This window comes from Pteropus alecto, unplaced genomic scaffold (assembly GCF_000325575.1).
Source record: "Pteropus alecto unplaced genomic scaffold, ASM32557v1 scaffold402, whole genome shotgun sequence".
Taxonomy (NCBI): domain Eukaryota; kingdom Metazoa; phylum Chordata; class Mammalia; order Chiroptera; family Pteropodidae; genus Pteropus; species Pteropus alecto.
In genome coordinates, this window is record NW_006432940.1 from 193,229 (window position 1) to 217,126 (window position 23,898).

Consider the following 23,898-nt stretch of genomic DNA (forward strand, 5'->3'; position numbering starts at 1 on the left):
GGTTTCATAAAGAAAAATTAAACTCACCTTGGAGGTAGTCACAGCTTTAACTGACACACAGTAGCCAACTCTGGCCATCATTCATTCAGAGCAAGCCTTACTCAACAGAAACAAAAGGATGACTTGCTGAGCCTTAACCTGCAGTTGGGATAAAATCATTATCTTGGCTCTTTTGCCTTCCTTACATTTAACCTCTGGCCTTGACCACTGCTTATAAGCTCACTAGTGAGGATAGTGACCAAGCACAGTGACCTCCCTTTTCTCCTCAGCAAATGCCCCATCCTTCTACTCTGAGAGAGGGAACATAAGCCCTTTGACAGCCACTACCAAGGATCTAGGTTGTTAGGCCTTGATCTATAAGCCCAGCCCTTGCTGCAGAAAAATCAGACCGGCGAGAAACCAAGCACTACTCGGAGAGTTGGAGAACTCATGTTTATTATGCCGGTGGTCCCAGAAGAGAGAGTGCTCTGAAAATCTGGGTCCCAAGCTCAGGAGCAACCTTTCTTTTATAGGGCTTATCTGCACTGTTACAGTTGGCATGGGCTGATTGGTTAATTTGTCCTCAGGTGGTTAGAGACCACGGGAGTTGCTATGGGTTACAGGCAGTCACAGAGCCTGAGATTTTCATACAGGAACTCAGGCAATATATCTATTATCTAGACAGAACAAGCAAAAGGGAGGATGAGTCTTTAGATAATTTTGAGGTCACCCTGCCCTTTGGCCTATGCAGCAAACATATCTACAGAAGCAGAACAAATAGCTGATTATAAGGTTAGCCTTTTGAATGGAAAATTCCTCTTCACCCTGAATTGACTTTTTCCCTGAATGACCAGTTAGAACTGGACATATTAACACCCAACCAATCAGCACCGCCCCCGCCCCGAGGCGGATCTCACCCAGCTTCCCAGGTCCTCTTAGAATTCATACCTAGTGGTCCTTTTCCTGCTGTGCCTCCATATTACCTGACCCCCTGACCTCTAGAGCCTTCTCTGCTTCCAGTATCCTCCACTTTACTGAGAAGTACCGGCCAACTCTGGGAATGTCTGTGAGGAAGAGACTCTGCCTTGCTGAGGAGGCAGAGCCCAACTCAACAGAATCCCATCTGGGATACTAGAACTCATCATTTAGATCTGAACAAGATGTCTCCTCTTTTTGTTTCTCCTCTCTTTTTCCTCAGCTTTTTCTGTTTATCTTTTATTCGCCAGTCCGGCCCCTACCCCCACTCCAATAGCTCTTTGCCTTAACGTCATCCTCCAGCGTTCCAACCTTTTACAAGTAATTACATTGTTTCCTGCCTGAGTGATTGGAACTGGCTCTAATTCCCTATCTATGTCTCTTTAGATAAAGCTTTGGCTGATTTTATGCCAGAAGGAAAGCTCTTTACAATGTGGCCTCAGCCATCCATTCTTGCTTCAGCTCTAACCATCCCCCACATCTACCTCCACAAGAGCCACATCCAATTGTCCCCAAAGTCCCTATGACATTTAACTTTGTGATATCTTTGCTTACATAGGTACCGCAGTCTAGAATATTCCTCTCTTTTGTAGTCGATGAATTCTTACTTATCCTTTGAGTCTTCCTATTACCTCCTCTTCCCAATTCTAGGCATAACAACCACTTCTTTCATCTGTTTTTACAACATGTTGAAGTCTGAATCTTAGAAATTTGAGGGAAAGGCTCATCTGGACATTGGTGCTGTAGTGGAGAGACCTGGGCTGACTGCCTCTGGGGCAGCGATGTGTAAGGTCGAGAAGAAGTATAAACCCATTATAAGCTGAATTGTGTCTCCCTGCAAAATTCAAATTTTGAAGTCCTATTTTCCTCTAGTACCTCAGAATGTGTCTGTATTTGGAGATAAGGCCTTTATAAAGGTGATTAAGTAAAATGAGACCATTAAAATGGGCACTAATTGTATCTGACTGGCATCATCATAAAAAGAGGAAATTTGGACACACAGAAAGATACTAGGCGTGTAGGTATCTAGACCATATGAGGACACAGAAAGAAGGTAGCTCTCTGCAAGCCAAGCAGAGAATCCTCAGAAGAAACCACAGCTGCTGACACCTTGATCTTGGACCTTTAGCCTCCAGAACTATGAGAAATAAATGTCTGTTGTTTAAGCCACACGGTCTGTGGTATTTTGTTATGGCAGTCCCAGCAAAGTGGCATGAGCATTTGTTGAGTTGCATAAGCAGGCAACATGAGGACAAAATGGAGAGACACTCTGATGGGGATCTGCAGGATGTTCTTGGCAAAAAGTTAATTGATAAGGGTATTTCTTGAGTGATGCACAATGATTTCCAATCTAGGCCTAAGGCTTTGAGTGCCAAACCCAGCTTCCATCTGCCTATTGGAACTTGCACTTGGATTTAGAATAAAAATCTCAAATTCGGGCTATTTCTATTTATCTTTCTACTCAAAATTAAACTTCTGTATTCTCTCTCAGCAAATAGCACCAGTTTCTACCTACTTATAACTGTAGACACATAGGCATTATCCTAGACTCTTCCTCATTCTTTTTTTTTTTTTTTTATGGTGACAATGGTTAACGAAATCTGCTAAGTTTCAGCTGAACATTTTAACAGTAAGGCATATATATATATATATTCACATTGTGTGCTCACCTCCCATAGTCTTCCTCATTCTTATTCTATATTTATTTAATCAATTAATCAGTCACCAAAATCTATTAATTTTACCACCTAAATATATATATCAAATATGCTCCCTTCCCTTTTTCCTTTCATCCTATGATTACTTCCTTACTTAGGGCTTCTTTATTTCCTACTTTTCATTCATTTATTTAACAAATATTTTAGAATACTTGTTGTGTCCTAAGTCTTGGACTATGCACTGGGGACACAGTGACAAATAGGATAGACACATTCCTTGCTCTCTCAGAGGATACAGTGTAGTAGGGGAGACAATCACGTGGATGCATAATTAATGCATTGTAATCATTTAATTATGTCGCAATTGAGGTAGCACTGAATGCTGTAACAGTATGGAAGCGGGGCATCTGAGCTTGGTTAATTGGGGAAGCTGAGACTTGGAGGATGAAGAGGAGTTAGTTCCATAAAGTGGATAGCAGGGAGGAGATGTGGGAAAGGCTCTAGGCAGAAGTAATAGTATGAACAAAGACATATAAGTCAGAGAGAGCTTAGTCGGCTCGAGGAACTGATCAGAGTTCTTTATGAACTTTCAACGACTGAGTGATGGGGCTGGAAGAATATCATAGGTCAGGCTCCCCAGGAAACAGACTCTGAGACCAATTTGCACACAAGACATCTGGGTGTGTACTCTCTGGGAGTGAATGAAGCATGAGTGGGCAAAGAGAGAAGTTAAACCACAATGGAGTTGCAACATAGGCCTCGATTGATCTCGCAAGGAGCTCTGGAACTAGGAAGGCCCTTCATATGTGTCCTGAATTGAGGCAAGGGGACCACACCGTGCCACTCCTCTATTAGGCAGTCATTGGTGAGGGCTGTTCCTGAGGAGGGAAGGCATGTAACCTTGAATAAGGTAGAATCCTCTCAAGTGGCTGGTAGTGGCACTTCTCTGCCTGAAGCCAAGAGTCTGGCCTTGTCTCCCCGCAGCCCCTAGGATAGACAGCCGCATGCCCAGCATTCCCTTGATGGAACAGTCACAGTCTCACTCTACTCTTTGAAGTAAACATGTGCACTAGAGTCCCCAGAACTCTCAAAACAAGTCATGGTGATATTCTGATTTGGCTTTTGAAACCCACCTGGGCAGTTTGCTGTGAACTGATCCTCTCTGGAGGCTGGCTGACTGTCTGGTCCTAACTGACACCAGTCAAATGTTGAACATGTCAGGTGTGTTGGTTGGGCTCAGGAAGCCAATTCAGAGTTACCTGGTAACCACATTTCTGCTGAAAGCTTCTGAAGTCTTGCCAATATTTGCTTAGCTTGGGGAGGGCTTGGGAATGGAGAGTGCATGGACTTCAGGGAGGGAACTGAATGATGAGAGCCACTGATGGGGATGGGATGTGATCAGTGACTTCTGGTGGTATGAGAGGTGCGGCTGCAACTAGAGAAGACCTGCTGACCAGGAAATGATGTCATGTTGCCTGACGGTCACCTGCACAGGGCTCCTTGCTAAGTAGGCCCCAGGGCCAGGGCTGGTTAGTGTGGGGAGGAGAGCTGAGTCTTACACAGGCTCCATGGCTTCCGCAGCACAGGACCTACCTATCCTTGGTCTCTGCTGCTCCGGTTCCTAAGCAAGTGAGGACTCCAGGGACCTATGATAATTTAGCCCACCTATGACAATTTAAGTCCAAGCACTTAAAGCCAAGGGGGTAAGCCCCGTCCCGAGAGAGTACCTGCTTGGATGGTTTCAGTTCAGTGTTCCAGGTCCAAACACTGAGTCGATTTTGTGCAAATATTTGCTTCAGCCGTTAGCCACTAGAGGGCAGAGACTTTTCAGGTGTCATTTGATAAGGTCGTAGTCTTTTTCCTTTTGATATTTGAATGGAATGTATTCCATCTACAAAAAGTGTCCACAAACCTCTTTCTTCTCTCCCTCTTCCCCCAATAAATCTGATCAGATTGACTAAATGGCTAGAATGGACAGAGTGGTTTTATTTTTAAACACGTCCTTGCAGTCTTTAGAGTGCCACACCCTAGAAATCCATATTTCAAACCTGTGCACACATGGGCCTGGTGGGTGGCCTGTGCTGGCTTGTGTGAGCTACACTGTGCAGAAGGAAGGTACTTGCTCTTGGTACCCCAAATGCCTCTGTTTTGATGTTATTAGAGTACAGGGCTGAGCGGTATGAGCTGTGGACAAATCTATGAACTTCCCAGGATAAAGTTTTCTATCACAGCCCGAGGCTGGGGATTATAGGCTATTGCCTGAAGAAGTAGGTCAGGGAAGGAGGCCAGCCAGCGTCCCCCTCTCTCCTGCCCCTGACCGCAAGCCAACCACACAGACTGTCGTTTCCTCTTTTCTTCATTTAACACCTACTTCTTCATCAAGAAGCCCTCGCAGAGAGCTCTCCTTGCTACTGCCCTCTGTCCTCCCTCCGGCTTACTTGCAGGACCATGATGAGCCATTGGAGGTGTACTGAGAGAACCTGTACTGGTATTTAATTCAAAATGGGAATTCCTCTGCTTAGCGTGCCAGTCTATGATGCACACTAGACATCACTGATTGTTAAAAGGGCTTTCAGGAAATTCACAAAATCAAATACCTTTAAGATCATATATAATCAACAGTTAAAAATGAAAATCCATTGAAAGAGGAACTGAGAAACAAGAGGAGGGATGGGAGAGAGCCACTGTCCTCTGGGAATCATAACTCTCCTCCAGAATTAGTCTGCATGTGGGTTATCTTGGCAATAGAAATCTAGGACTACACAGGCCCCGCCCCGGCTACATGGCTTTCCCGCGACAGACACGAGCACTTTCTTAGACTCAGTGACACACAGACAGCAGAGGTGGAAGAGCACAGAACACACCGGGCCAACCTTCCCAATGTGAGAAGAAGTTGGGAGCTGCCGGGGTAGCCTCAGCTTCAGAGGCAGGAACAGAGCTCTGGGCCCAGCCCCAGTCCTTGGCTCTGTCCATTACATCACGCTGTTTCTCAGTCTTTGTTCAGTGTTCCTTAGGCTAGTCATCCAGTTGCAAATACTGTATGTGAATAGCAACCTTTCCCCAGGAACGGCAGCCCTGACAAATCTTACATGTGATGCTATACTCTCTTGAACCCCCTTTCTTGAACCCCCATATCATTGCCCAAGAGTGGTGGCATCACCCCTAGTGACAGCTTTCCTGGATGCAAACTGGGTTAAAGAGATGAGTTTCATGTAGAATCTTGCATAAAATGAGAGGGGAGGCCTGCCATGACTGAGGGTCATAGGTATCTAAGGAGATAGGAACCTTCTGAGAGAACTAGGCTACTTATGCCAGGTGAGCAGGTACACTCATGAAGACTTGTCCTATGTTGGTATTCCCATGAGGCAATTCCTGTAAGACCCAGAGAGCTCTTGACTCAAAGAGATGCACAAGGTCAAGTCCACCAGCTCTGAATGGGGCCATGCTCTCCTCAATCATTTTCCTCTGCCTAGAAGGGACATGAAGCCCTGCACCAGCCTCTTCTGAGCTGTTTCTACATTGTAACACATTCGTGTCTGGGTGTGTGCATGTGTACAGTGGCCCAGGGATTCCAAGCACTGTGAAGTGAAGATCAGTGAGAGGCTGGGGCAAGGCAGAGTTCCAGGCAGGGGTTTCCTATGGCCACACTTCTGTCATGTGCTTGAGTCCTTTGGAGATTGCCAAAGTCCTCTTAACTCCAGAAGAGTGGGAGCCAAGTACCACCGCAGGAGCACTGCTACTCTCCCTCAGCGTGTCTGTGATCTGGTTGTACCAGGGATTGATGAGGGTCTAGGCAGGGACCCCTGAGGGCTGGGAGAATAGTAGGAAGATGAGGACTGGAGGTCAGAGGGCTGGTCAGCGGCAGAGCAGATCCTCGGTCTCTAACCAGCAGTACTGTCTCTAACTAGCCCTCTGCTTGGAGGTAACTAGTTTGAGTTCCTTCTACATCATCTAGAGCTAGTTGGTCTCTATCACTGCTTCTGTCTACCAGAAAAAGATGTTTTATGATTAGAACCCAAAGCAATGAGATCATGCACTAGAACAGTTTCGAATGGTGGGTAAAAGTTTAATTTTCCTTCCCGGTCCTTAACCCCTGGATAATTACAGCTTCAAGCCCTGAAATCTGTCTTTCCCAAACTAGTGATTTTATCTAGTCATCTGGAATCAAAGAAGGTCACGAGTTAGTCCCTCTTTTATATAAAGGCCTTCCGCCACAGGATCTGCCCCTCCCATGGACACGTCAGAAGAAGTGAGGACCATGTTTGGGTTTCCTGAGTCTGCTCTTCTCTTCCAAACCAGAAAGGGCCCATTGACGGGTCGTGGGCCCCACTGAGGCTTCACACGTAGGAATAGTCCTTTAAGAAAGCATCTCCAAAAGCTATTTTTTATTTTTACATGGATTGGGAAAATTGACATACATAACGGAGCCCATTTAGCCAAATGTCAATATTTGGTCTACCAGATGTAATAAGCACTTAAATACTTTACTAAACTTTCTTGGTTTTATGGAACTCTTTAAAATCTCTTGGACTTCCTTTGAGTCCATTGTTTATGTCTTTTGAAATTCTACCTTTATGTACTTTAAAAATTCAAGATCAATCAACTTTAAAACATAGAGATAATGAAGAACTGCATGTGGGTTGCCTTTAGATGATGTTTTCCCCTCCTGAACACACACACAGTGGTTGTCCTTGTTATCCTTCTGTTTGGTGACAGAGATTCATTCTCCCCTGCATTGAATTTTTCGGGGAAAAAGGACCACCTTTCAGAGTGGGGAGCACCAAAACCAAGTGGTAGTTGCTGCCAAAATGGCATTCTCTTTCCCCAGAAGCGCCAGAGGGTTTGTCGAAGCTGCTAAGTGGACTGCTGTGAGCACGGTCTGGCTGGGCCAGGGAGGCGCTGGGAAAGGGCTGGCAGGTGTTAACAGCACTGGTCAGGGTTGGGATCCACCATAGCAGGTCAGCCAGGAAGCTTCCTATGGATTTCAAGTTTGGAAAACACTAGAAGGCAAAGTTTAAATGTCTTCTTGTTAGTTTTACTCAAACAAATGCAATTCTTTCAAAACCTATCAATGCTGTTCAAGATAGTGAAACACTTGACTTTGCAGAGAACAAAGTAAAACCAATACATATTTTAGAAAGATATTTACTTTGGTTGAAGTACTTTTGAGTTCTAGTTTGGAAAATAGCATATAGCTGCTCTTCTTCCATTTTATATGGTGGCTCAGACACCCTGATTCTCTCCAGGGGCTTGGCCCAGGACTGCCTGGGTCTTATTCTCAATAAAACCTTTATGTATTCACACTTTTCATCCAGAAAGCACAGTTTAAAAATATTGACCATATGTTGGCCCATAATGCAGATTTTCCGTTTGTCTGAAAAGGTCCTTGAGCCTTGCCGGATCCAGCAGGCCCAGTGAGCCCTCAGCAAATTTCCAATCTGACTTTGTAGACACACAGGCAGGGATAATGCAATTGGTTTTCCTATAAGAAATGTATAGTTCATGGCAATGTTTTTTGTTTGTTTGTTTGTTTTATTGAGCTCTTATCTAGTACACTTTTAAAGTAAGGGTCATTTGAAAGCTTTATTTTAGGCTTAAAATTTTAATTTAGTTCCAAAATTCCTTGAGGGAAAATACGTATGAAAATCATTACTTTTTCGGGATGAAGGTAAAATTCGTTTCTGGAAGGTTTATTTATGAATTTACATAGTCCATAAGCTCGGCTTTAAAGCCCTGAACACAAGTATCTTCAAGTATTTGAAGAAATTATTTTATATTATCTGAAACTTTGAGTTTGATGAATTAGAGAAATTGCCTTTGATAAATTCAAATCTGGATATTTTCACCATGCAAAAAGAATTTTATCTAAATTGTGAAAATGTCACTATCTTGGAGATGTTCACTTGATAGGAAACACCATGAATATTACTACGTGAAATGCTGGTTTGAAAATAGCTTTAATGCAAAGGATACTTACTGGAATCATAACTATAAGGAATTTAGTACTGAGCCAAGAAGATATTAACTTTTTTTCTTACTTTACTGTTTGGAATCACAAGTTGTATTAAAAAAATAAATAAATAAAATGGCTAAAAATGATACCATGCATTAGAAACTATAAGATGCAGTGTTGTTTATAATCAATAACCTACATGTTGATAAATGTAGTTTTAACCGTCAGGCAATGCCTACCCAGCCTTCACAGAGAAATCTATCTTACTATCAAGTTTTAAGAGGAGGTCGCAATGACTTAAGGAGACAGCCTCTGTGACCCAGGTCCCTTTGGTCTGTTCTTCTCTTATCTACCAGGAGGAGGTACATCAGCTGGCCTGCAGATGAGCTGGAGGACCCTGATGTCACTGAGGCTTAGCCAGGTGGTTGGACTTCAGGCTGGCTCCCGATCCTGAGGCCTTAGGAGCCATCTTCAATCTTGGTTCTTAGTTGTGCCCAGGCCTAGAACTTCTGGACACAGTAAGAAGATACCAAGGAGTGAAGAGACAGAGATGATTATGCTGCTGGTTTCATTTTGCAGCCCATATGCCCAAGGAGCCAAGTGACAAGTAAGCCTTTTGAATGGAAGAGGAAGAGGTAGTCCTTGGAGAGGGTTGCTCTAATTTCCTGGGAGACTGAGCAAAGGGAGCTTTATATTTGACATCATCAACACTGAAGGCAGGTCCATGGAACTGCACAGAGCTTCTGTTTGCCTCACATCTGGATTTAGAGATGAGGACCAGGGCTTACTTCCTGCAGCTCCTGGAATATTAGCCAACGCTCTCTTTTCCTGTTTTCCTTGGAGTTGTTCTACAGGTTTTCCCTGGGATACTTCCTCAGTTGGTGAGGCAATTTTTCTTCCTACATATTTTCTTTTCCTTCACTTTACTATTTCACTTCTTTCCTGAAAGTCAGCCTATTTCATATGAAGTTGGATAAACAATGTGTTGCATAGCAAAGGGCCCCACTCATCTGGGTCTCTTCTCCAGAAAGGGCATCTCAGAGGCACATTAGAATTCTTTGAGTACTGCCCGTGGCTTATCTGTCTTAGAAGATAAGGTGTCAAGCAGCACTTTTACAGTGGGCATCACGAGGTGTGTGGCTAGGGAAGAAGCCACAAGTGACTGTTAAGAGATATTCAGGGGTATCACCTCTCTTTGGCTGGAAGAGAGACTTGGAGTGGGGAGACTCAGAAGGCCCATCAGTGAGAAAACCTGAGTTTCAGGGAGGTCTCACTGGCCGCCCTTAACCTCTGGTTGTGCTCTGCATCAACAACCAACTCGGGAATCCTGCGCGTAAGAGATATTCTGCAGGGCTCTAAAATCAGTCAGTAAAGCAACAGGTGAGGCCAATCTCTCTGGCCTGAGTGTGGGTGACAATTCCAGGGCACCTCCAGGATGGACACTCCCAATAGCCCTCAGTGGCCTTGGGCAGTTGAATGGCCTGCAGGATTCTCAGGATCCACATACAGATTGCAGACATTGTTTTCGGCCACATGCGCACTTATGTTTTATGTCCTTTTCTCAGTTTATTAAATCACTTTCTATAACTTTGGTTTGAAAGTTCTAGCAAGGTGGCTAAGTTAGATGGAGGCCAGGGCGGAAGGAAGATAAGTAGACTGGTCCCTGACTATTCCATACAGCAGGACTGCTGAGAGGGAGGGGCGACAGGAGAAGGCACCATGGCAACACTAGTGATGTGGGGACCTCATGAGAGGGGACAACTGGCAGAGTTAACCTCATTTAAGCTAGATTTCATAAAATCCCTCTCTCTTAATTAGCTGCAATAATTCTTTCTGAAGTCTTCAGAAAACGGACAGACAACCTCTATTTGGCATACCTAGCATTTTCACCTCTAAGTATATTTTCAAGCATGGGAGTGTCTTGTGTGCACCTTAACTTTGACTCAGAGGTGGTGGGGGGAAGCATCCAACTAATGTCTTTGAGCAGTCATTAGAAAAACAACAATCATGTTTTTCCTCCAGGGTTTCCTGTGACATTGTAAGCTCTGTCTCACTCATAACTAGTTGCCTTTCTTTAGCTCATGCTCTATTTAAGTATCCATGGAGAGTCTTTCTTCTCTCCTCTGGCTCTTATTACTTGCCCCCTCACTCTACTCTTGTGCATGTTAAATATTCCATGTGCTCTTAAAGTGACAGCTGGCTAGGAAGCTCTCTGATTCAGTGACATCCCTTCCCAACTCCCATCCCACTATCTCCAAAGTGGCTCCAATGAACTACACCTTCTTCTATTTCATTCTTGCGTAATACCTTTCCCTTGAATCTAGGTTGGCCCTATGGTTTGCTCTTGACCAATAGTGTGTGGTGGAAATGACTCTAACTTCAGAGGGTACTTAGAAAAACCTTGCAGCATCTACTGGGACCTCTTGCAATGTTAGCTCTGGGGGAAGGCAGCCACTATATAAGAAGTCTAACTACCTCGAGACCTCCATGTTGTGAGGAAGCACAGCTAACCACGTGAAGATACTATGTGGAGAGAGATGCCCAACCAGCCTCCAGCTGTTCTAGTCATCCCAGTGGAGAAGCCAGAATGTGTATTAAAAAATCCATCATGAATATCCCACCTGGTGAGGCACTTAGAGGATACAAAATTCAGCTGCCACCTGGCAGCAACCATGAGACTCCAAGAGACAGCAATCAGCCAAGCCCAGCCAACCCACATAATCAGGAGAGATAATAACTTCCTATGTAAACTGCTAGGCTTGTAGTGTTTTGTTATGCAGCAAAAGAAGACTGGAACTCCCACTATCACAGAACAGACCATGAGATAGCAAGATGTTTTCCATATAAACCTTTTGTCAGTCTCTTTGGCTTAAGGATGAGAGTGTGACTTTATTCTCTTCACATGAAATGTAGTTCTATCGATGACCCTGAGGATTAAATCTTTCCATTTAGTCATGATTGTTGCAGCATTTTGAAAACATCCAAATTATAGGAACCACTGCTTTCCCTCCCCTCCCCCATTCCTCCTCTGGTCATGCACCAGTGTACTTCCCTGGAGATCACATCGCCTGCTGAATGTGTTCAGTTCACTGGCTGGGAAGATGCTTTTGCAGCACCGCTGATCCGGCAGATCTCCTTGAAGACAAGGGCAGCAAGAAAGGGCTGAGATATCAGGGTCAGGTGGATGGGGGAGACAGCTTTCCTCAAGGCCTCTTCCTAAGATCTCACCAGTGCCTGGCAGTGTTTCCCTTTCCACTGCCATTTCCATTTTTTCAAGGTACTTTAATTTCCTTCTCTATCTGAATACATGCTGGATACCTTTCCCCCCAAGTTCAATGAGACAAGGTTGGAATTTTCAAAAGGAACATTTACTAGGAAACTAAAGAGAAACCAAACAATGCAAGAGAACAGAGACAGAGTTACAGATGGGCTCTGGGAGTTTGAATTTATAACTGGCCTCTGGCCACAGCTGGACCAGCTAGGCAAAGCTTTCCAGACATGAAGCCCCCTGCCTGCCATGTGGGTAGGCTTTTTTACCTGCTGGACCCTAGAAAGCCACCTTCTGTTTCATACCAACAAACCAGTAGCATACTCATTAATACCCCAGGGCTGCTAGGTTTCTGGGCAGAAAGATCTTCGGGGAGGGGAACAACAGGCACAGCTGCCGCAGGATCTCCTATCCACGCTTCCAGTGCCATGGATATGTCAAAGTTTATTGGGATGGTTGCCTGATATCTGTTGGGGCCAGTCTGGTTTCTCTGGGATCAATTCTTCTGGGCTCGTCTGCCTAGCTCTGGAGATAATATTTCTGCTGACTATCCTGCTGGCACTAGTCTTTTATGCTTTGGTCCTAAACACTGGTATGGTGTATGGAGGATGCCTGAATGGGGAGGAATAGGCATAGAGGAACCTTGGGTAAAGAAGTTGTATTCTTCTCATGTCATCAAGCATAGGCAGAACCTCGGGTTCCTTTTGGATCCTGGAGACTGAAAGCCAATTAGAGATGAAAATGAATTAGGCAGGCTGAGGAACACATGAAGCTGGAGTGTAGTAACACTGCCTCACACAACCAATGGCCTCCATCTTTTTGAGATTTGGTATCGGGGTAGTTTCTTATACCAGACAGCTGTGGCAACAAGAACTTGCTGAAGATTTGCAATCATCCTGCTTCCACCCAGTGAGTCCTACATTGAAATGTTAATTCAAATGAAGATAATGAGCTTCCTAGGAAGGTAAACTACATCCAACTCTGGATATTGCTGCAAAGGGATTGTATGAAAAGGGAAATGTTATCTTGGAGAAGTGGTGAAAATGTGTGGATAGGGTACTTTGTATCCATCATGGGAGAGAGAGGACCACTAGGTAACAGCCCCTTCCCATGGTATGCTGAGGCCTTTGGTTTCATTTATATGGAGGCAGAAGCAATGAGGATGAGAAATACAGCTGGCAGTGGCTTGGCTGATATGGTCACAAAGGAAGCTGAGTAATGAATGAGATACCCGGGGAGAGCCCTTGACCTTCACTCTTGTAGGTATTTCCATTCCCCAAGTGCTGTGAGAGTGATGTATGTTTCTGGAAGTGAAAAGGAAACCTGTCTGTGGCTACCCGAGGCGATGCCTCTGGGTCGTTGCATATGGAAATACCCCAGAAGGCACTCAGGCCAGGAAGGCTCAAAAGTCCTGCGTGCCTTCATTCAGGGAACAGCTGTGTTCTCTCTCATGAACACAGCTCACACAATGGTACATCTATTTCTGAGGCTGCTCCCTCAGTGGAGAAATGTGCCTGGGGAAGGGGCTATTTCAGAATGCTTACACCATTGAGATGTATGCCTCTCTAAAGGGGATGACATTTAATGTTCATTCTAATGCTAACACCAGGTGAAAGAAAGTGGCTTTTGGCTATCTAGAAAACAGTGTTGAGGCTCCTGACTTCTCAGGAGCTGGGTTTAGCAGAAGAGAGGGCTAAGTCCAACTGGTACTCGCTGCCATGTGCATGGGAGGGGGCAGTGAATTTGCTGTGAACTAGCCCTCCTTGCGCTAGATTTTCTCCAGGGGAATATTGCTCTCCTGGGGCTATTCCTTACAAAGCTGGAGCACTTCTTGGGTGAAATTATTTTCTGGAGACAGTTATTAGCTCAAAGGTAGTCTAGTATGAATTAGATCTGCTGCCTATTTAGCACCTGGATATATTTTAAAATATTCTGTCCTTCCAGGGCATTCAAAGCAAATAACATCACGTCGGCGTGATGTTGCCGGCGTGACGGCAGGTGCTGCGACCCCATCGCCAAGGGCTTTATGTTAATCACCAAGAGTCCTGGTACGCTAGGTATTCTTAGTACTCTCACTGTATCAGTCGGTTTCTTCCACAGTCTGATCTTGCTTCCTGGCCATTGAGACGTGCTTCCCCTACAGCACCATCTTAGGCCACCTGAAGACAGCTGGACGTTACAAGTTCACCAAACCCAGTCTGGAAAGAGGGCCAGTTATTGCTGCGGTTACAGCTGAGTATTTGGTCACTGGAGTCGTCTGGGTGTTGTTGGGTAGGAAGTTATTAAGATCTTTGTAAGATGGTTGTCCTACTGTATCCTTGGCAAAGAAGTCCTCTTACCCATAGTCATCGTTTCTGTAGGAAGGAGAAACAAAAAGAACACTTTGGTTTTCATCCATATATTTTTAATGTACCAAACAAGTGCCAGGCACTGTGATGGCTTCTGAGGATACAGTTCCATGAGTAAGACATACACCCTGCTTTTAAGGGTTTCACAGAGGGAAAAATTAAAACATAAGAAGTTGAATAACGGATGTGTGCATTAAAATGTGTAGGAGTTAAGAGGAGGGAGGAATAAACTTAAAAACTTTTAAAATTTAAGTATAGTTGGTATATAATATTATATTAGTTTTGGGTGTACAATATAGTGATTCAACATTTATATACCTTACAATGTGATCACCACACTAAGTCTAGTAATCATTCATCACTATGAAAACTTATCACAATATTATTGACTATATTTTTTTTCAGCTTTTCCATCCATCCTCCTTTCCCCCTTCCCTCTGACAATCATCAGTTTGATCTCTGTTTCTATGAGACTGTTTTTGTTTTGCAGGGAAATGTAAATCAAAACCACATGAGATACCGCCTCACACCCGTGAGATGGCTATTAACAAAAGTCAACCAATAACATGTGTTGGCAAGGATGTGAAGAAAAGGGAACTCTTGTGCACTTTTAGTGGGATTGCAAATTGATACAACCACTATGGACACCAGTATGGAGATTCTTCAAAAAACTAAAAATAGATCTACCATATGACTCAGCAATTCCATTTCTGGGTATTTATCCGAAGAGGACAAAAACACAAATTCAAAAAGATATATGCACCCCTATGTTCACTGTAGCATTATTTGCAAAAGCCAAAATATAGAAGCAACCTAGGTGTCCATTGATAGATGAATGGATAAAGAAGATGTGAGATACACACACACACACACACACACACACAGTGGAACATTACTCATCAATAAAAAAAGAATAAAATCTTGCCACTTGCGACATGGATGAAACTAGAGAGTGTTATGCTAAGTGAAATAAGTCAGACAGAGAAAGACAAATACTGTATGGTTTCATTTATATGTGGAATCTAAAACAGAACAAAACAAACGAACAAATGAAATGAAAGGGAAGTCTCGAGCTGGGCCATTTAGGCTGAAGGAGATTCCATCGGGAGAGAAGGAAGGAAGGCCATTTTGGGCAGAGGAAAGAGTCTTTGCAAAGACACAGAGGCAGGAAAGGGCATATGGTGCACTGGAAGTTTTGTCATAATTGGGTGTGGGGAGTGGAACAGTAGCAGGTAAGGCTGGGGAGGAGTGAGGGGGTCTGAGTGCTGCACCATCTACTCCTTGTTTACAGTCTGTGAAGAACAGACTCTTGCTTATGGAACCCTAGACTTAGAGTGGCAAGATCTTTTGTGTTCTACAGCATTTAACTTAAACTCGGGGTACCTCCCAGTACAGATTAAGGGTACTAATGCTGCAGTCACAGAGAAAAAGAAAACTGGAGTCACTTCCACGGACACAGAAAAAACAAACAAATACAAATAAACTATAGGAGAGCCACAAACATTCTCAAACTGGAATATATGGGCTACAGGTCAAAGACAACATGTTCACATGTGAGGCTAATAGAGAAAGCAATATAAGCCAGAGCATACACTATAAAGGGAAAGCCATGTCTGACTGTGACCCTTGGCTTTGAAGAATGTGTCTGGATGTGGGAACATCCATAAGAAAGGGGTGTTCCTTTCTAAGTCTTGGAGGAAAATGTGAATGGATATTTACCTTATACTGTGATTAAAATACAACTTTGCCGGACCAGTTGATGCTCTGGGAAAGTTGTATTTTACTTCCCAACCCAACACCTGCATCAGGCCCTGCTTCCCAGAACCCCTTCCCTCGGCTTTGAGACCCCAATCTACAGGCCCAGAGTGCCTGTCCCTGAGTCCTTCCTTATCAGGGAAGGCAAACTGTCAACAGGCTCAGCCCTACCAAAGAATGCAGTCTAGAATTAGACAACTAGGCCACGTGACACATTTCTGTAGCTTTTGAGTACCAATTGTGTGTCAGGCACTAGCAAATAAACTTTTCAAATCCTTAAAATAACCCTATAAGGTTCTTTATTGTCAGTTCACAGATGTAAAGAGATTAATTTGCCCAAAGCCACACTGCTACTAAGTGCCAGAGCTGGGATTCGAACTCAAGACTTCTAACTTCAAAGTCTAAGTTTTAATGATTACGTAATTCCTAAACTAACTCTGTAAGTCTAGTCTATATATCTGAGTTTCTGCCTTGGGTGTCTAGGCACTCTAAATCTAGTCAGATGATGTAACTCTGAGTAAGAAACTCTAGTCCGATTCAGTACCACGCAGCAGGTGCCATATCCCACTTATGGGTTCCTACCTTCTTATTCCATTTCTCTTGAGTCCTCTGGCTAGTGATGTGCATGTGTGTCTCATCTGCCCCCTCAGTTCTATGTACAACCCTATTCTTCCCTGTTCTGACCTTAGTTGTACCTCTCCATGTTAGCAGTCCATTCAAACTGCTTTGGGTAGAGCTCTCCCAAAGTGCCCAGCCATAGGGACCACCTCTATGTCTGGTTTGTTATGGCCTTTTGTGAGGCCTAGTTAGAGGGCTGGGCCATGACCTCAGCCAATCTTTTACCGGTCTCCATACTCAGCGATGCCACTAGCAGAGGCCATGTTACCAATGGCCAGATCATAGTCCAGTTCCGATCTGACCTGCATATTAGGCTTTGCTCACGTGGTGTTTCCTCCCACATAATTAGCTGGAATAGAGCTCAGCCCCCAGGAATATTGTGGAGTAGTTTACTGGTCTCTCCCTTCTTTAGCTGAGTAAGTTTTCTGGGCCCTGATATTGTCTGGTTCTTGTATCCTTTGTTTTCCTACTCTGGGCAGGGCCACTAAGGCCCCAGAATACTTTTGGTCTGCTATCCATAGATGATGGGATAAAGGAGTTTCAACATGTCTGGTGGAATGGTGGAATCATCACTACCAGGGTTTTGTGAGAGAAGCTTCTTCAAAACAAACTTCTAGGGTAAATCAGGTATATAAGTCAAGCGTCAGGAAAGTAGTCCAGTTGTTTCAGGAGAAGGGAATTTTGAGTATGGCATAGGTGAACTGTGCTCTGACTTCACCCTTTTTATTGTCCAGTGGGAAGAAGACTGGAAAAATTCAACCAACCAAACCAAGCAAAATAAGCAATCGCAACACCTTTCCAAATTCTTATAATCTAAGCTGTTTCTCAGTCAAGATTTCTGCTAAATGAGGTGTATGAAAGTATTTTTCTATAGTTTAAAAAAGCATTGATCCAAGAGGAATATGCCGGAGACAGCAATGGTGGTTCCGCACGGGCGGTCGTAAGGCTGGCCTGGCTGGTTCTAGGGCTGGCACTTGGCCCAATTCAGTGAGCAAAAGCAGCAGTGACCTTATTATCAGATTCAGTGGCCTCCCAGGCAGCACCAGGCATTTAGAAGGTATCAGGAAGTTCAGTGGCATCAGCGGGAGTAGTGGTTACAATCTTATCTGAACAGAGGGGATTTTAAGTGAATTCAATTGTCCTGAGACATATGAATTTGATTTGAATTAAATTGAATTGAAACTAAAGATGAGAACTGTCCCAATGAAAACTGTAATGTGAAGTGACGTTTCAATCACAAAAATGACAGATGATGTGAGACAGGCCACTGAAACTGACCCCAAATTAAGAACATGAAAAGATTAAGTGGATCATTAGATAATATCTTCCTGTGAATTTGAAAATGGGTTTTGATTACAGGAAGTATCTAAGGGCTTTGAACTAAGAACCTTGTCAAAAATTGAAGTGACTCATTACATGATTCAATCTTATAGGTACTTAATATTATTAAACTTGAATTTAAAATTTTTATTTAAAAAAGCATAAAAACCTTAGGATTTTGTTGGCTATGTATTACCACAACTTTGCAAATATATGATGAAACATCATGCCATGCCCACTTAGAATATGATTCTTACTTTCTCCCTTTCTCCAAAGAGGTCATCTTTATTCTTTGCTGTCCCCTCACCCCTTAAAGAATCAGTACATTAAAGAAAGAAAGCGCTATGAATGTAACTATACTTCCAGTCAGGAGATTGGGGCAATACACAGAAAATGAAAGAGTCCATTTGGGTAATAACTACTATTTAATGAGCACTCAAGCATCTTTCTCTGTCCTAAGATCTTTGCATACCTTATCTCATTCAATGCTCACCTTGACCTTCTGTGAGAGACATTACATTTTCACAGAGGTCACTGAATCTGAGAAAGACCAAATAGCAAAGGCAGTAAATGGCAGAGCCAGGATCTGCCATTGTGCGTTTATGGATCCAAATGTACGCTCTTTAAGTACTATGCCCAGGACGGCAAATTACTACACTTGAATGTCAACTCCATTACTTCGCCTTTCTAAAAAGGATTCTCAGTTTAGAAAAGAATTCTGGACAGTCCAGACATCACAGGAACGTGTATTAAGTACCAGTGTCAAGTCAATCTTGAGAGGAAGGGTGGTGAATGGTGGCATGTGTGACATGTAGACTGTTACTGAGAGGGGTTCATAGGAAACAAGCAAGAAGCAACTTGGGCTATAAGTGAGGCACCACTCAGAAGGTGAGAAGAGTACTGTCATAGTTTTTCAGATGAAAGAGCAAGTTAGGACATTACTGCAAGAAAAAACTTACTCCTTGAAAACTTATGATGAAGTAGAGGATATTTAGAGTTTGTTACTCCAAGTTTACATTCATTACATTTATTCGTTAATTCATTCAATAAACATTTATTGAGCATCAGGCAAATGTGTTGACTGCTAGAAACACAAAAATGACTAATGTACACCCTACTCTTGAAGAGCTCACAGATGTCAGTAAATGACTACTGAATTCAGGATGATGAGAAAGAAAAGACTAACGAAGTCTCATCAGAAAGCTGGATTGTAACTGCTGTGTGTGTGTGTGTGCGCGCGCGCACATGTGCGTGCACGTGCAGAATTCCATCTACCTAAATCAGGGAAGAAAAGGGGGAAAAGTTATGATTAAAAACTTAGGAGAATTTTATTTGCTACATTTATAGGTTTTTTACATTTGAAATGTTTAAGAGAATTTGATTAATTGTGAAACTGGGGTTTAGTTTAAGAAAATTTAATCTGTCAAATTAATGAGCTAATTGAGAATGAACTAAAGAACAAGTAAAAATTAGTGTGTTAATTTCAAAATAAAATGATTAGATTTATAATCATTATGATAGTTAATATTATATAGCATTTAGTATGCACTATTCTAAGAATATTCCATATGTTAATTCATTCACTCCTTGCCACATTTCTCTGAGGTGGGTATTATTATTATCCATATCTTACAGGTGAGAGAGAAAACTGAGGTACAGAGATGTTAAATGGCTGCTCTACCAAGTACTATGGACTTAATAGTGTACTCCCAAAATTCTTATGTTTAAGTCTTCACACCTAATGTGATGGAATTTGCAGACAGGGCCTTTGGCGGTGGTAACTAGGGTTAGATGAGGTTATGAAGGCGGGGCCCTCATGATGAGATTAGTGCCTTCATGAGAGACACCAGAGAGCTAGTGTGCTTGCTCAGTCACAGGCTCTCTCGCTCCCTCTCTCCCCTCTCCCTCTCCCTCTCCCTCTGTCTCTGACTTTCTCGCCCCACCCCTCCACCCACCACGTTAGGACACAGTGAAAAAGGAGCCATGTGCAAGCCAGGAAGAGTCCCCACCAGCACCCGACCATGCCAGTGTCCTGATCTCTGATTTCCAGCCTCCAGATCTGTGAGAAAATAAAGTTCTGTTGTTTAAGCTACGCAGTCTACGGCATTTTGTTATGGTAGCCCAAGCTGACTAAGATAACCGAGATTACAGTTTCCTAGGGCTGCCATAACAAAATACCATGAACTGGGTGGCTAAAAACAATAGAAATTTATTCTCCCACAGTTCTGGGGGCTAGAAGGCTGAAATCAAGGTGTCAGTGAGGCCATGCTCCTTCTGAAGGCTCTAGGTAAGGATCCTTCCTTGCCTCTTTCTGGCTTCTGGTGGTTGCCGGCAATCCTTAGCTTTCCTTGGCTTGTAGTTACATCACTCCAATTCCTGCCTCCATCGTCAAATATTGCATTCTCCCTGTGTCTTCATACATCCTTCTTTGAGATGTTTACTAGTCATTGGATTCAGGGACCATCCCACTCCAGTATGGCTCGTTTTAACGAAATACATCTGCAAAGACTCTATTTCCAAATAAGGTCACATTCTGAGGTTCCGGGTAGAAGGAAATTGGGGGTGCACTATTTAACCAAGTATTCCGTGTCACCGATATTCAGCACATTGATAAACGCAATGTCAGTTCTCAGTCCTCACCTTATTTGACCTATTAGTTAACATATGACAGATCTGCTCATTCCCTTCTCCTGGAAACAATTTATTCTCCCTTGTCTTTGGACCCTCTCTTGGTTTTCTTACTACTTCAATGTCTCTGTTGTTTTTCTCCTTCTCAGTCTCTGTTGTTTTTCTTCTTTTCCCTACTTTTAAGTGATGAAAAGTCCCAGTTTTAGGGCCGTGGACCTCTTCTCTTCTCCATTTACATCTTAACCATCTTTAAAACTATGGATTGACCTTTTTCCAGAACTCTAGATTTCTGCATCTGCCACTTGGTGCCTCCTTGTAGATATCCAAGATGCCTCACACTTAGTAGGTCCAAATTCTGATTGCCCTGCTTGCTGTCTTCTTCAGCTCACTTTATGGCAACTCCATCGTTCCAGTTGCTCAGGCCCAAAACATCAGACTCACCCTTCAGTTCTCTCTGTCATACCCTACATCAGGAAATCCTATTAGGTCTCCTTCTAAAATATATCCAGGGAGTAACCACTTCTCAACATTAACCTTGCATCTACACTGGTCCAAGTCTCTACTGTTTCCATTTGGATAAAAGCAGTAGACTCTGAATGGACCTTCCTACTCTCACCCTTGCCCCTAAACAGTCTATTCTCAACATAGAACCAGAGGGATCATCTGTAATTTCAGATCATGTGACATCTCTCTTCATAATCCTGCAATGGCTTCCTGTTCATCTCAGCATATGAACTGAAATCCTTATAAAAATCTACTAGGTTATATGTAACCTGAACCCTAACAGCTTTCTGATCTCATCTCCTATTACTCCCCCTCTCACTCACTCTGTACCCTCCACATTGCTGTCCTCACTGTTCATTGTACGAAGTTCCTTAAGGCCTTTGTATTGGCTGTTCCCTTGGCCTGCATATCCACACGGCTTACTCCCTCATCTCCTTCAAGTGTTTACTCAATTGTTCCAATTTGCCATGTGGCCTACATTGCCTCTATTAAAATTAGACACCACTTTAAGAAACCAACCAACCAACCAAACAACCAGCCAACAAAAAATCCACTACCACACTTCTGATCCCTTATTTAATTTACTGCTTTTTATAGTGTTTATTACCTTCAATAATACATAATATGCTCATTTATATTGTTTATTTTCTGTTTTTTTCCCATTAGTATATAAGCTTTACTAGGGCAAGAATTTTTGTCTGTTTTCGGTATTGAATCAACATGTGTTGATGAATAAACAACTGACTGAATCCCCCATTTCTCTATGCAAAGTGATTGTTTTAAAGGAAACCTGTTACTCGAACAGAATGCCACAATGTAATAAATGATGCAGGTAATGCAAAGAGGCATCTTGAAAGATTGCTGAGATATGCAGCCAGTATGGTGAGCTCTCTGAAGGAAATGGTCATGGGTCTCCCAAGCTGTTTTAAACTAACAGGTTTCTCTTGCAGAGACCCATGAAAACTGTCTGGGCTTTTGTGTTGCTACAAGCCTCACCTGAGACAGTGACTGGAAACTTGATTGCATTGTCTTAACTCTCATGGGTGTCACCTTGCACTTAGAGAACTGGGTGCTGGAAGGAAGGTAGGGTTCATTTATTGCTCAAGAAAAATGAAGCTTCTTTGGCTTTCAGAGCTACCACTGGGTTACTTTTATGCATTAATAGAAACATGATGCCTGTAGATGTGAAAATAGGACATGCTGAGTCCATCTAACAAATCAGCATTCATTTTTGAAGTTGTAAGGTAGAAGAAATCGCAATTCTATCCAGTAAGAATTTATTCGGTGCTGACTTCATGTCAAGCGTTTTGCCAGGTATTGGTTATACAATGATGAATAACAGTCTCTAGCCTCACTGAGCAGTTGGATGTGCTGTGGATGACATGCATGCAGATAGTATTAAGTGGCACCAAATATTATGTTAAAGGTAGGCAAAGGGTTCTAGGGGAAGAGAACATAGACGAGAGACATTTAATAAATAGGAGGGTCTTCAGAATGCTTCCTGAAAATGACAGCTGAGCAAATGCTTAAAAGATGACCTAGCCAAGCAAAGCCAGGTAATACAAAAAATAAAAGGAGGAGCAAGGGCATGGGGGGTGAATAGAAAGCATGGTGTGGACCACCAGGAGTATGGCATGGCCTCAGCATAAAGTGCAAGGAAGAGATGGTGGAAGGGCCCTGGTTGTCAAGGTAAGGAAGCTAATTTGGTTCTGAACAAAGGGCAGTTATCGAAGGATCTTAAGTAGGGGAGGGGTACCCTGGAAGCCGTCTAGAGATTGGACTGCAGCGCACACAGGAGAGCATGGAAACCAGAGCTGAGTGACCATGTGGGACGGCTGAAGCACCCCTCTTGCCTTGATAGTCCTATCACCCTGGCCCTGCAGACGTGCTGGTCAGTGAAGATGTGGAGGGAATTGTTGGCTTTGGCTTCTAAGAACTTTAATTGGCTGATCCCCAAACAGGACCAGAGCATTTAAATTCAGCATTTCCTGAAAAGGGTCAAATGGAGCTCTGAAAAATAACAGAGCTACAAATATGAATACCAAGAAAATCGGAAATGAAGAGTCATATATCTGCCTCCCAACCCCCAATGGACCCTATACATTAGTGTACAATAAAAGGGATGCTTGATTTGTTCATCTGTGAACTTAAAAAAATTTTTTAAATTAAAATTACTGAGGTGACACTGGTAAATAAAATCATATAGGTTTCAAGTGTACAATTCAATGATACATCACATGTATATTGCATTGTGTGTTCACAACCCAAAGTTAAATTTCCTTCCATCACCATATATTTGAGCTCCCTTTCCCCTACCTACCTCCGCCTCCCCCTCTTCTCTATGGTAACCACTAATTCACTGTCCATGTCCATGAGTCTCTGTTTTGTTTGTCATTTCTGTTTACTGCTTTCAGTTTTACATCCCACATGAGTGAAATCATATGGTTCTCAACTTTTTCTGTCTGACTTATTTCACTTAGCATGATAATCTCAAGATCTATCTATGTTGTAGCAAATAGCAGTATTTCATTTTTACGACTGAGTAATATTGCATTATATATATGTACCACACCTTCTTTATCCTAGTGAAGGACATTTTGGTTGCTTCCATTTGTTGGCCACAGTGAATAATGCTGCTATGAACACTGGGGTACATATATCTTTGTGGATAAATGTTTTCAAGTTTTTGGGTAAATAACCAGAAGAGTTGCTGGGTCATATGGTAAGCCTATTCTTAATTTTTTGAGGAAACTCCATACTGTTTTCCATAGTGGCTGTGCCAATTTACATTTCAACCAGCAGTGTATGATGGTTCCTTTTTCTCTACAATCTCTCCAACACTTGTTATTACTTATCCTGTTGATAATAGCCATTCTTACAAGTGCGAGATGG

At 43.0% G+C, this 23,898-nt stretch overlaps 1 protein-coding gene across 1 annotated transcript in view; it reads right to left on the reverse strand.

Moving 5' to 3' along the window:
* Positions 1-11,911: 11,911 nt before the first annotated feature.
* SYT9 (synaptotagmin 9) overlaps positions 11,912-23,898 on the reverse strand; it is a 162,457-nt gene continuing 150,470 nt past the window's right edge. The window contains exon 7 of the mRNA XM_006907555.3: positions 11,912-14,187. Coding sequence (XP_006907617.1) covers positions 14,179-14,187 — 9 coding nt within the window. The 3' untranslated portion in view covers positions 11,912-14,178. The remainder of the gene's footprint in view (positions 14,188-23,898) is intronic.